This window comes from Carex rostrata, chromosome 5, assembly GCF_964058835.1.
Source record: "Carex rostrata chromosome 5, lpCarRost1.2, whole genome shotgun sequence".
Lineage (NCBI taxonomy): Eukaryota > Viridiplantae > Streptophyta > Magnoliopsida > Poales > Cyperaceae > Carex > Carex rostrata.
Window position 1 is genome coordinate 5,373,979 of NC_135922.1, and position 13,988 is coordinate 5,387,966.

The 13,988-nt window shown below is 32.5% G+C and overlaps 1 protein-coding gene and 2 long non-coding RNA genes across 3 annotated transcripts; all 3 read right to left on the reverse strand.

Annotated features, from left to right (window-relative positions):
- Nucleotides 1-70: 70 nt before the first annotated feature.
- LOC144554329 (uncharacterized) lies at nucleotides 71-2,605 on the reverse strand. Its single transcript, XR_013511602.1, has 3 exons — nucleotides 2,425-2,605; nucleotides 1,724-1,772; nucleotides 71-641 (listed from the first exon to the last, which is right to left on the reverse strand). It is a non-coding gene; the product is annotated as an uncharacterized LOC144554329 (long non-coding RNA).
- A 290-nt stretch (nucleotides 2,606-2,895) lies between these two features.
- LOC144553753 (putative disease resistance protein RGA4) lies at nucleotides 2,896-6,136 on the reverse strand. Its single transcript, XM_078301953.1, has 2 exons — nucleotides 5,749-6,136; nucleotides 2,896-5,670 (listed from the first exon to the last, which is right to left on the reverse strand). The coding sequence occupies exons 1-2, from the start codon at nucleotides 6,100-6,102 to the stop codon at nucleotides 2,896-2,898; spliced, it is 3,129 nt and encodes a 1,042-aa protein (XP_078158079.1). The 5' UTR covers nucleotides 6,103-6,136.
- Nucleotides 6,137-9,385: 3,249 nt separating this feature from the next.
- On the reverse strand, nucleotides 9,386-9,766 carry LOC144554328 (uncharacterized). The gene is made up of 2 exons (XR_013511601.1): nucleotides 9,604-9,766; nucleotides 9,386-9,475 (listed from the first exon to the last, which is right to left on the reverse strand). It is a non-coding gene; the product is annotated as an uncharacterized LOC144554328 (long non-coding RNA).
- Nucleotides 9,767-13,988: the final 4,222 nt, after the last annotated feature.

Consider the following 13,988-nt stretch of genomic DNA (forward strand, 5'->3'; position numbering starts at 1 on the left):
ATCACTTGTGCCAGGTTGTAGATGGAAAATGATAAATGATAAATGATTTTACTGCAGTAACAACCTGTAGGAATAATAGAAATATTCTTTGTTTAACCAGCGAAGGTGAAATCTATACCTGGTTGGTTTGGACTTGACCTGATAGTGGTTAAAATGAGGTGGGCTACCATACTTTGGGAAGTGAAGCTTTTATTTTACTTCCTGCCATATTTTGTGATTTCAAAGTTCAAACAGTCGATCGAAACCGTTAAATATAATCTCCATATTAACATTTGCTTGGAGATCAACTTTTACATTTTTTGGAATTTTTTACTATTTTTTTAGAATTTTGAAAATCACTGTTTTTTGTATGGTCCCAAATTTTCTGATAAACAGTGACCCAATCAAAACTAAAATAGGTGCAAAGTTGTAAAGGCAGTAAAATCAAGCATACAATTGATGCAGAACCAACTAATTAATGAGAAAAAGAGGCCTTTCCTAAAAAAATATGCACCAGCAATGCGATCTTGTGAGGCAGTTCTTTGGCCAATCAAGTCCAAGTCTATTGTAGAAGGATTTGTAGCAAGCACGCAATTTGAGTTGCAGTATTTCTCTAGGTCACAAAATATCTGTTGCTTTAGTGAAACATCCTCTATTACTGCCTGTCAGAGACAAGGTTTTAAAAGAGAAATATATTAGTTCAAATTTTTTTGCTATTGTTTTACGTTCTTTCATTTTATGTATAAATTTATTGTAGAATGATGAACATAACAGGAAAATTATGTACCGAGTAAATAAAAAAAAAATATTAGAATAATATTCCTAAGAGAGGCTATGGTATTATGCATAGCGCAGATGAGTCCGTACTATGGATCGATATCTCCATGTTTAAAGTCCAAAAAGTAGATCTGAGTAGCTTAACATGATCTCCATATTAAAATGTACTTGGAGACCAAATTTTATATTTTTCAGAATTATTTTAGTATTTTTTTATATAGGTTAAGAATCACTACTTTCGAACGGTAAAAAATTCTTAAGCTCAAGTGATTTTTTTTACCTATCTAAATAAATTGTTAAAAAAAGAAAAATGTAAAATTTGGTCTCAACATACATTTTAATATGGAGTCATGATGAACGGTTCATATCGACTGTTTTGACTTTGAAATGAAGATATTGATCCATAGTACGGACCAATCCGTAATATGCATTGCATCATATCCTCACTCAAAGAACAAATATTAGCATTGGGCTAGTTCTGTTGCATGTGAATCTTTCTATGCAATAATTATAATGGGGATATATGCGAATTGTTCAGCTATAAAGAATAATAAATGATACATTTGTAGTCTACACTTGCCACACTAATGACCACACAATGTTGTAATTATTCTCTGTTGCATGTGAACTGATACAGACTACTTGATCCATTATTCAATGTTATAATTTCATCTGGTACAGAGTACTACAAACTGTTTGAACAGAAAATCAGAATCTAATTTCAATGTTCTGTGGCTTTACCAGCATTAGTAGCGCAATTGTTATTGTACCGGTACGAAGTGGTATGAGAATTCTTGATGCAATTACCGAATTCCAGTGGTTATTTGGGAATTGCATCTATACATTTTTTACTGAATTAAAGAATGACATTAAAATAGAAGTACAACTCAATCAATAGTAAGAATATAATATTGGGCATTGCTAGTTCTAGGGGCACTGTTTTGGAAACCCAATTTCGTTTAATTACCAGCATTCTCTTGCAGTGAAGTAACCCTTTAGCTTGCAAACCTTTCTCGCTACACAACAAACACAAAAATAGATGGAGTACTTTACAATTTGAATGTACTAGAAGGACCACGAAATTTTTTTTATTTACTTAGAAGTGACTTTTGAACCGAGATCAATAACTCAGATCCAAAACATTTTATATTTTTTTCAGAACACAGAAATAAATATTTTATTTTTTCTTACAGCCGCAAAAAAATTCTGACTGAAAAATATTGATCCGAGTTATTAGTCGTAGTCTTTCTAATAAATTATATTCTATGGTATTTCATCTATTTTCAAAGAAATATTAAAATATTTCTAATATCTCAACAGAAAAAAATAAAAAGTCATAACACCTTCTATTTAATTTAAATAGAAAAATCAGATAAAAAATTAGAATCGCCATGATTCTCGGTGGTTTGGGCATTTTTAAATTTCCTCAAAAAATGTGGGCAGTTTTGTAATTTTCTATTTAATGTTGGATATTAATAAAAAAATCGACAAAATTACCATTGTTAAGAATTTCTGGATTGATTGTTTTACATGAAAGAAATTTCTAATCCTATCCTGATTTTCTATATAGATAAAAAGTAATATTGGTTGTATGGTTGATGGGAATACTTTACTCAAATTTATAATAGCCCACTATCTCTAAATAGCAAATTAAATAATAGAAAGTACCTTGTAGTATACGATTCCCTTAACCACTGCGTTCATGAGCCAGTGTTGTCAAATCTTGATTCATAGTCGTGAATTACTCTTGCTGCAGTAAACCTGAGTAACCACTACGTTCATATAAATTTGAGCAAATCATCATCATCATCATCATCATCTTCATCATCATCATCATCAAATTCATCATCATCATAAACATGTACATTCTGAATGGTATGCATAGAAAGATTGATTAAGAATTGGCACCAGATCATATAAATTTCATCCGATCGAGGTGGTTTAATTTAGACGATAAACAAATTGCAACCATGACAACTCGTATGTAAGAGTATCGTATGACATGACTACCAAAAAATGTATTTTCCTAAGCTGCATGGTATGCGTGGAAAGAAAAAACAAAGTAAAGAAATATATTCTGATTCAAACTTTGTATTCGAGTAAAAGAAATAAAGCTTACAAAGTAGATGTTGACACTTATCAATTATCTACCAACAATATTATATAATAATAGGAACTTGGAGGTACCTGATTGTAGTTTATTTCATGTTGCACGCACCACTCCTTTAATCCAGGGCAATCAGAAACCTCAACTTTGCAAGGCTCTGCAGGAAGCAACTCATGCACCAATACTTGCAATTTTTTACAGCTTGAAATCTTCAAACTTCTGAGTGAAGGAAGGTTTGTCAACCCCAACAATGAGGTCCCATATGAACCCACCCCTGCTCTCATTGTCAATTCAAGAGATGGTTCCATAAATGAGCACAAGTTCTGACAATGACGGATGGAAAGTTTGACCAATGATTTCAGGTTTTGTATTCCAGGCATAGATACTAGCGAATAGCAATCCCAGATTTTCAACTGTTCAAGTTCTAATGGCAGGGACTCTGCTTTTAAGAACTGCAAACTATCACAGGAGGTAATTTTCAAATACTTTAGCTTGCATAGGCTGCCAATCCATTCTGGAAATGTAATGCCATTGTAACCGTCTATTTGTAGCTTGGTAAGATTAGGGTGCGGCTGGAGACTAACCATCACTGAAAAACAACTTTGTTCTTCAAGAAATATGTTCTTACCTCTTTTGATGTTTAAATGAAATATACTGTGCAGTCTAGTGCCAATCCATTCTGGCATATCAGATATTTCCCAAAAGGAATCCTCATTCCAGTTTAGTTCCAAGTGTTCCAAGTTATGCATACTCATAAGGTTAGCACATTGGACATCAATTAAATTGGAAATATTTTTCAATCCACTTAGACAGAGTTTTCCGCCCAGATCATGAAAATTCTTTAACCATCCTATTGTCTTGCATTCAATCCCCACCTCTAGTTCTTGAATTTCTACAAATTTGCTCAAGCTAGGTAAACAACTCACACCAGTATCCCAGATTTTCAGAGTTTTAAGATCTGTAAGGCTCCCTATGTCACTAGGAAGCTCTCCAAGTAGCATGCATTCAATAAGACAGAGTTTCCTCAAGGCCTTTAATTGACAAAGGGAACCTGGCAACACCCGGAGGCCAGAACAACATTCAATTCGGAGCTCTTCTAAGCTAACTACATTTCCTATGTTGTTTGGTAACTCCTTAATTTTATCGCATGAACAAATAGAGAGTTTCCTCAAGGTCTTGAGTTGACAAAGGGACTCAGGCAACACCTCGAGTTTAACACATCCATTAATTATCAGCTCTTCCAGGCTAATTAGATTTCCTATTTTTCTTGGCAACACTATGAGAGAACATTCCTCAAGAGAGAGATTTTGCAAGCTGTAAAGGGAGAATATGCAGTCAGGTAACGTTCCAGAAATCATAGCACCAAGTGAAAGATAACGAAGATGTTTCAAATTACCAATGGAGGAAAGAGATTGTTGATCAACTTCACGATAAAGATAATAGAGTTCCATTTGTAGAGCTCTTAATTTTGGTGCCAATGAAAAGTCAAAAGTACAATTGTGTACAATGAGTGTACGCAGAGTAGTGAACTTGTTAGAGGGAATAGAATCTTCTGGTCTCACATTTCCAGCGACATACAAATGATGTAGTACATTAGGAAAAATTGGGAGCTTACCAAACTCAATTGAAAAACAATCATTTTCCGAATTATGTCGTGCTAAATCGTGAACTATATCATGCAACTTAAACTCCCGGCAAACCAAATCATTCCTCTCATACATGTCTTCTCTTTCAAACAAGGACCTTTGACACAGCTGTTGTGCATATTCAAAACCAATCTTTTCTGGAGTCTTGTTTCCTTTAGACTCAATAAAACCCTGATACATCCATAATTTCACCAAAGCTTTTACACTGTAGACGTGATCTTTAGGAAACATGGAACAATATAGAAAACAAGACTTCAGGTATGTAGGAAGGCGTGCATAGCTTATTTGAAGAGGTGGAAATATCTCATTGCTAGCATCTGTATCCCATAGCTCGCTTTCCAAAATCTCTCTCCAACTCTCTTCTTCCACCTCATGCCTCAAAAGGCTAGCAATTGACTTCACAGCCAGGGGCAACATTCCACACTTTTCCATGATTTGCTTCCCAATTCCTACCAACTTTGGCCTCTTATTCTGATCTACGCCACCAAATGCATAATGTTCGAACAATTGCCAACATTGTTCAGTTGACAAACAACCAATTTTGAATGTTGGCTCTGTTTGCATGATTCGTGCGACAGAATCGTTCCTTGTAGTAACTAGAATTTTTGCAAATTTTGCTGACATAAAAGGAGTCTGAAATGAATCCCAAAAACTCTTCTTCTCATTCCATACATCATCAAGGACCAAAAGGACCCTTTTCCCACTTATTACCCTCAAAAGTTCCTCTTGCAAAGCGCCCAAATTAGTAATACCACACACATTTCTTGTAATAGACTCCAGTGATTCTTTGGTGAGCCTTTCAACATTGAAATCCTCTGATACACATATCCACCCAAATTTATCAAACCGTTGTCGGATTCTTTGATCATTATAGGCAAGTTGTGCAAGGGTTGTTTTCCCAATTCCCCCCATGCCAACAATTGTCACCACTGAAACAACATCACGTTCAGAGGACAATACTTCAATCAGCTTCTCCTTTTCACTCTCTCGCCCAAAGATATTCGACTCGACTACAAAGGGGCCTACTGGAGCTATTTGAAATTCGTTGTTGCAACGCATGGGCCCATCTCCCTCTGACAATTGAAGTGCTATCCGATCTTTCATAATCTCATCAAATCTGCTCCTTATTTGCTGAATTTGATCAAGCATGCCGTATGGAACCTGGAGAGATAATTACTATAATGTTCTTGAACAGAAAATCTTTTGCAAAAGAAAATTAAATTAAATTAAATTAATTACCTGAATTAGCTTCCTTTTAGAAGAATCTTGTGAAGAAGCATCTCTTGCCTCAACTTCTGCCCGTAAGACTTCGTAGTGGTACTCACCCAGTACATCCTCTGCATCATACGCAACACCATTGAGCTCCTTCAACCAAAGCTTGACTGACTTGTCTCTGATCTCCCTCTGCTCAGCATCGTACAGCGTGGCTTTGATCCGCTCCAGCATCCCCTTCAGTTTTTTCAATTCAGCCTCAACTTGGTGGTTTTGATCTGCTGGAGGACAGTTGGAAGAAGACGGAGCTTGTGCAGATGCAATGACAGAGGGCAGCAATTTGGTGAGAAGGTTGTTAATCACTCCACCTAGACCCATCATGGTTCTACAATTGCAAACTTTTTTTTCTCTTGTGCTGTTGATATGTAAATGAAACAATAGATATGTTAGAAAAACAAATTATTGGGGAGTCGGAGAAGACTGTGAGTAACTCCGTAAATTAATTATTTCAAATTAAGTCTTTTGGTCGGTGGTGTGCATGTGCTGTCATTATGACCATTGTGACTTTTATGAGTTGACTCCATATTGAAATTAGTGCAAAACAATATTTAAAAAAAAAAAAAACAGTTTATCAATTTAAGGGTGTAAACGTATTCGGAAATATGCATCCAAATCGCCGAAACTTTTTTTTGTTATCATCTTAATTATTCAAAATTAAACAAACCAACGCTAGGGGTGAAAACGGAGCAGATTCGGAGCGGATAATGCTATACTAAATCCTCATCCACATTTCAATGAGCGGATATGAATACGGATACGGATAGTAAACGGATATCAAAATTCAAAACCAAATTCACCTTAAACAGATATAGAGTGAATAATTCACGGATACGGATTCGAATATGGATACAAAACGAATAATTGTCGGATAATATAACTTTAAGATACAAATACTAATTAATAAAATTCAAATATGAAAATGAATAATGTATAGTAATTTATTTAAGTTTACAATTTAAATCTATGCAAAAAAACAAATTAAAACATAAAGGAAATTTCTGCAAAACAAAGTAATTTATTTGGGCCAAACAGCAGCCCAATGTTTAGCACTCAACGTCTCAGCAGCCAACCCATAGAATTCCGGTTTGTATTTCAAAAGAAAAGTTTTCAATGTGTTGGAGTCCTTATAAAAAAAAACCGGGGAAGCTGATTTTTTAACTGGACAAATTTCGAAACTCAGAAAATAGGTTCTGGATTCAGATCTGACTCAGATAATGGGTTATGGATTCTGGTTTGAAATTCCTTTAATGGGTTTTGAATATTGAATATGTTTTAATATTTTTAATTTTAAAACATTGATCCGGATACATACGGATATCCGATCCGTTTATACATTTCTATCCGAATCCGTATCCGTATTTGGATAATATTGCACTCTTTTAAAAATTATCCGGATCCGTATCCGGAATTATCCAGATCCGTTTAATTAGGATTCGGAGTGGATTATCCATGGACAAATTATACGCTCAATCGGGACAGCATTTTTGACATGGTGTGTATTGAAGAAATGTCCGATTCAGATTTGTACGTAAACAATGATCACATCAGATCCAAACAGATCAAAGAGTTGTATGTACAGCTTGAAATTTGAGCCATATATAGAAATTAAAAGGCATTGAGCGGTGTTCTAAATAATTAAACAATTTTGGATAGACTTTTGAATGCATGGGAATTATACAACTTTGACTGCACGGAAACTGTATAAACTTTATTAAAACTTTCCTTGATCAACTAAAACTTACAATTAATAGCATTTCTAATTTCAAGGAGAGCTTTTATTTTCTTTACTTTAAATATGTATCAAGACCTCTTATGAGGCAGCGTTGTTTAATTGAAAAGTTTGATTGGTTGTTGTTTTATTTTGTTTGTAACTCTTTATGCTTCTCTTTACTACTTAACCGATACGTAAGCTTAACGAGCAAAATCATAACGGGACTACTTTGCATCAGTTTTGTACTAAGTGCACAAATTACTACAAATTATATGCACAATATAATTAACGTTTTTATACTACAAATTATATGGATAACATAATATAACATAACTAAAAATAATTATTTGGTGCGCTTCTTACCAAAAACAAGTATTTAATTTAATGCGCATCCCCAGCTGGCGCATCAAAATATTTGATACGCGGCCCCCAGGATGTGTGGGTGGTAAAATTTGAAATATGAAGTTTTAAATGGTGGTTGTTTAATTTCAAATTATTGAATTATTGGAGTGCTAACTAAAAAATTTTGATCCAAATCCGCTCCGTATTCATTCCAGAAAAATCTATTAAAAAAGACATTATTTATAAAAATGGGTGCCTACAGTGAGTACGTGTTCTCCCAAGAATTTCCAATATTAATATATTTCGTCTATTCATCTAAAAAAGACTAAATTCAATATTAGCATCTTGCCAATATTAAATGTTTGTTTTTATTTTACTTATATAAGAGTTAAGCCTACAACCAATTTGGCAAATAAATACTTGTGTAAGAGTTTGCCATTGCTGCATGCTAAATATAATTAATTACAGCATTTGGATTGTATCATTAATTGTCCGATTGACAATAATTCTAGAGGGAATCATAGAAGCAATGGCAAGCCTTTTTGTGTATCTCTGGGCACTGGGCCCCATTAATTAAAGTATTAATAAAAATTAAGTACACCTCTTATGTTAATTATAAATTAAGTACCCTCGACAATCAAAATCATTGCTCTTAATAAATTAATATAAAAGTAAATTTTCAAGTTAAAAATAATGTCAGAGTAGATCTCGATCTACAGATGAATTTTTTTTGACAATCTTCACAAAAATGGGCAAAATGAAAATTTTCTAATTGTAGACAAAAAAATTCTAGCCTATATATTTTGATAGGCAAGTTATATATCAAATGCATCCACTTCAAAGATTTAAAATCCACTCCAAATGCAGATAATTTTGTGGATTGGGTAATGGAGAAAAAAATTGGGGTCGGTATGTGAATGTGTAATTGAGCGAGGAAGTGGAAATTGGAGGGATGAAGCAAGTAATCTAGTTTTCTAATTTACAGTGGAGTTTAAATAAATAAAAAATTTCATGCATTTGAGTAAGTTGCAAGAAATGTTGGTGAAAATAGGTGTATGGTGCTTTTTCAGTTATGATGTGAGAAAAGAGTATAAAATAGTTTTCAGTTAGTCTACGTCTTTTTTCCAGGCAACCAAAAATGGAAAAAGAAATTAAGTTCCTACAAATTTAGGCTAACTTGGTAAAGCTTGCTATTTCTCAAAATCCCTACAAAGAGAATAGAAAGCTTTTGTAATAATTAAATGGATAGAGATGGTGATAACCTGTGCTTCAAGCAAACAGATTTCAGTACAATCCAGTGAACGAAAGAGGAAATAATTTCAGAAAACAACAACAACAACAACAACAACAAAAAAGGAGCTCAAGAAAAATTCACAGGCAGTTTGGTTAGGAGTAATTGCTGAAATTCATTAAGATCAAAAAGAGAGAACCAAAGGATGCATTTTCTTGCAAGATCGTTGAAAATATAATATAACCGAATTAAGTAGAAATTGTTTGCATGCAAGATTTTGGGTAGAAAAAACTTAAAAATTAGAGGGGGGAAAATACCTGTTTGGGTCTCTGTGGGTTGTTCAACAGTCAATCTCTTAAAAGTGGGTTTTAATTCGTCGGCAGCTGTATCGATCTCTTTGTCTGTTTTGGCTGCATGGATTTGGAACAAGTCTTTTATGAGAATGAGAATGAGATACACATACAGTGGCGAGATGTGGAGAAGAGTGTGAGAGTGAAAGTGGCAAAAGGGAAATTAAATGAAATGAAATGAAACCCACCATTGCCATAAGGTGCAAACCTAGCTCTGATAAGAGAGAGAATGCATAGAGAGAGAAGCATGAGAGCGATGAGGCTGACATTTCCAAACCTCCTTGCCTCTGTCCTCAATGGAGTCCTTGATCCTTTCATTGCTCCTTGCTCCTTGCTCCTTGCTCCTTGCTCCTTTCTCCTTTCTCCTTTCTCTTCTCACTTAGTTATATCTGTCTCTCTTGGGGTTTATTTTTATTTATATTTATATTGTTTATTTTTAATTTTGGGAAGGTTTGAATGGATCTATTCTATTCTATATTTCTATGGTATGGGTAATGGGTGTAATTAAAATATAGAATAATTAAGTTATGAGTTATTTTAGTATCAAATCAAGCGGTAAAAATATTGAAAAATGAATGTATTAAAATTAACTTAAAAAATCACACATTTAACCGCTTGACTTGATATCCAATAAATTCAAAAGGTTAAAAATTTTACATGTAAATGTACAACTAATGAATTAGATTGGTTTGAACGGTTTGAATTCATCATTTGAAGTCGATTCGATAGATCTTAGAGTTAGTGTTATATAGATTGAAATGACACTGATGTTCCAAACTCCTTTGTATATTCTGATAGGCAAAATTGGGTGAATATTTAAACAGAGGAGTTTTAGTTTCATGCAGTGCAAATAACATGTACAACTCTGTTTTGATTCTATAGTACAAGCGCTGTATGAAGCTAAAATTGTTCTGTTAAAATATTTACCCGTGCATTTCCTGTAACCATTTATGTTGTGGGAAATTGTGAATTGAACCCGCAGCAACACCGTAGCACACGGAAAAGTCGCCGCAAAGTAATCAGAGAAAAATGCTTTTATTCACGTGGTGGGACCTCTGGCTCTGGGTCCGAAGCTACTCTGACGAATAATAGTGCACCACGTGGCCATGACGAGAAAAAAAAATGGAAACATGAGGCGTTGTAAGTGGTAATGTTTGGAAGGCGCCATTTGTGTGGTCAACTATGTAATATAATACAAACTCAAACGAGGAATGGGTTGAGTCATTCGTTGCACGTTGCACATTGCACATTTCCAAACATAAAATATTGCGTGCATATTTTTAGAGTATATCCGTATTGTATGTTTAGGTGCCTTAAAAAACTATAGAAAAATTCGATTTTTTTTTTTTGTTAAATAGAACTTTTTTTAATCATTTTAACGGAACAAACATCTTATGTGGGATTTTTATAAAAATAGCCTCCACCGATCTCTAGAATCAGTGTAACAAGAACATTATTTTCCCACTGTATGGATCGATGGAGCCATTTTTGCACATGATTCTAGTAATAAATGTGAAGTTTATTATAAAAATGGCTCCACCAATCTCTAGGATCAGTGGAAGCTATTTTTATAACAATCCCGCACACCATGCTTGTTCTGTTAAAAAGGTTAAAAAAAGTTTTATTTAAAAAAAAATCGAAAATTCTCCTGTTTATTTAAAAAAAAATTCTATTTCATGTGTATCAATTGTTTTCTCTCTCTCAAAAATCATCATATAGTATTGCAAAATATTTTCTTTGTATAAACCTTTTAATTTTTGTGAGTTGTCATATACTAAACAACATAACAAATTTTATCTTTGCGTTAGATATTAATATGTACTTATTTTTGCGTCTAATATTAATATTAAAGTGATTACCTGACGCTGATAGGCGGCTCCAGAAAATGTTATTTTCATAAAATATTTGTACAAATTAAGTGATTTTTTTTTTTTTGCTGATAAGCTTTGTAATCATCTCATATTTTATAATTGTCAACGATTGTTAAAAAAAGTTACAAATTTAAAAATATTGACAAATGACACCATTTATTTCTTCTTAAATATAAATTTTTAGGTATATACATCTGTTGAAATTAATCTAACTTATTTTTAAACTTAATCTTGAGTTATAAGATAAAAAAAAAAAACCACAACTATATAACTAAAATAATAATTAGACATTGTATCTCTACTTCTTTAACTAACTTTCAAAGAAAAAGAATAATATTAGATATGTTTGCACCAATATCAGGAGATAAGGATGGCAAGGGATCGAGACAAAATTTTAGGAAGTCTCAAGGAGGCCACCATCCCCATTACTTTAATAACATGCTTTTCATAATATAAAGTTAATACCAAACTATTAGGGATAATATTTCAAAAGTGCCTCTGTCAAATCAGTTTATTTATTTATTACCTTGGGATAACAAAAAAAAAAAATTATAGTTGAAACCTCCTGTTAGCTAGTGATCTGTCAAGATTTGGGAGGATATAAATACTTTCATTTTTTTTTCTTTATTTTTATTGCTCTCCAATCATTTGGTTTTTAAGTCAAATGTTGATTTTTTTTTCTTTTTCAAATTACTAACAATTAATAAAGTGTTTATTTATATTTTGGTAAGTGTGTTGGATCAGCTGTCAAGATTATCAAATAAGTTTGTAGTCAATTTAATTTTTATAATTTTTATTTAATAGTATAAACTATTATCTTAATAGTTTAATCAAGATGATCTAAAAAATTATTTGTATAAAAGAGATCTCATTGAAAGTCACAAGATTCATGAATTATATATATAAAGAGAAGGAATGTTAGTTCATGAGAAAATATATTTCATGAAAATCATGTGGTATATGTGCTTCTCTTTATATGCTTCTTTAGCTATTTGCTGTTTTAAGAGAAATTTGCACGCACCTTTATCTCATTTATTCTAAAGTTATTTCACCTTTGTATATAATTTTATTAAAAACAATATCTACTTCTAATTTTATCAGTAGTTATCTCATTTTTTTTTTATATATTAGTAATACTAAATGTATGCATATATGCTAGGAGTCGGAGAGTTCATCTGTACAGATGAAATCTCGGTCGTCTATCAATTAATCATGACCGTTGATCAGTAAGTTAGGCTTTTATACATTTGTTGCATGTTATTAACGGTGGAAAAGTTTATATTTAGTAAAACCGAATCCGTCAAAAACAAATAATTTTTTTTCTTTTCACAAAACAATACTGTCATCCACTACCTCTCTTCTATCATTCACTATTTCTCTGTCGGTTACCTCTCTGCTGTCATCCACTATCTCCCTGCCGGTGACGTATTGCGTCTTTCGATAAAAAGAATGCGAGTGCATTTTCACATTTCTAATGGTGGGCCGCGAGCATAAAAGAAAAGAAAAAAAATGAAAGAATATGTAGATTTCACATTTTCTATTAGATCTATTTAATGACTAAGTCTAAATAGTTTTCAAATTTTATATGGTGAAGACACTGTAACTAATTAAAAGCTACTAAGATAAAATCACTGATTCGGTCCCAAAAAAGTATATAGTGTGATCAAACTATTGTGTTTCAGTCTCATCTATGGAATGAAAAAAAGAAATAATTCATCTTTTTTCTGAAATTAATTTTATTTATTTCTAAAAATAAAAATAAAAATTGTGACTGAACTATGTTGATAAGGTCCGTTGATCATGGAAAAAGCTAAAAAAAATGTTAGGTATTTGTTTGCTTTAAAATATATGCATGTGGAACAACAATCCTTAAGTTGTGAAAATGATTTAATATTCTGGAAGAATCTATTATCTTTTATGATAATACTCTTAAGGATTGCTTCCTTTAGGTATTTGATGTTTGAAGAGAAATTTGCAAGGCATCTTTATCTTATTTATCTTTAAAGCTGGCAAGGCATCTTTCTCAACAGACAGTAAAAAAAAAAAAAAAATTATACTTACAACTTTCTGTATTTTTGTCTTGAATTAAATCACCAATATTATACTATCACATCATTCCTATAATATTATTTACAATTAGTTAATTTCACTTTTGTATATAATTTTAATAAAACCAATACCTACCTCTAATTTTTTTTAAGGCCAATACCTACCACTAATTTTACCAGTAGTTACTTATCTCATTTTTTTATGTATATTAAAAAAATATAGCCGTAGGTGAAAATTTTCCGACGAGCAAAATTATATTTTTTATACAATTCCATTGTGTTCATGACGAAGCCAATTCAAATTTAAACCATTTTATGTACATAGAGAAAAAAAATTATATGAAAAAATAAAACCGTCAAACTTGATTTATGTTTTTTTTTTTTCTATATGCACATAAAAATTAGGATCATGATAACAATCTCCGTAGGTCTATCCCCGCAAAAAACCTCGCACAAACTGCCAAAAAAGTCATGGGCGGGACCGCTCAAATCATTAATACTCCGCAGAAACTGTTAGTATTTAACTTGAAGCATCAAAGTATTTATCGTGGATTTGCAAAGTATTAATCCCTATGCAATGATCTCTATTTATGACTGAATAAATCAATCCATTAATTGTCCCCGCACAAAATTTTCTCTTTTTTTTTAATTGTC

Excerpts from the sequence above, each read along its gene's own strand:
- LOC144553753 (XM_078301953.1), bottom strand. The coding sequence starts at position 6,102 with ATGATGGGTCTAGGTGGAGTGATTAACAACCTTCTCACCAAATTGCTG. Across the intron at positions 5,671-5,748 it reads CTAAAAGGAAGCTAATTCAG|GTTCCATACGGCATGCTTGA; the intron begins GTAATTAATTTA and ends TTATCTCTCCAG.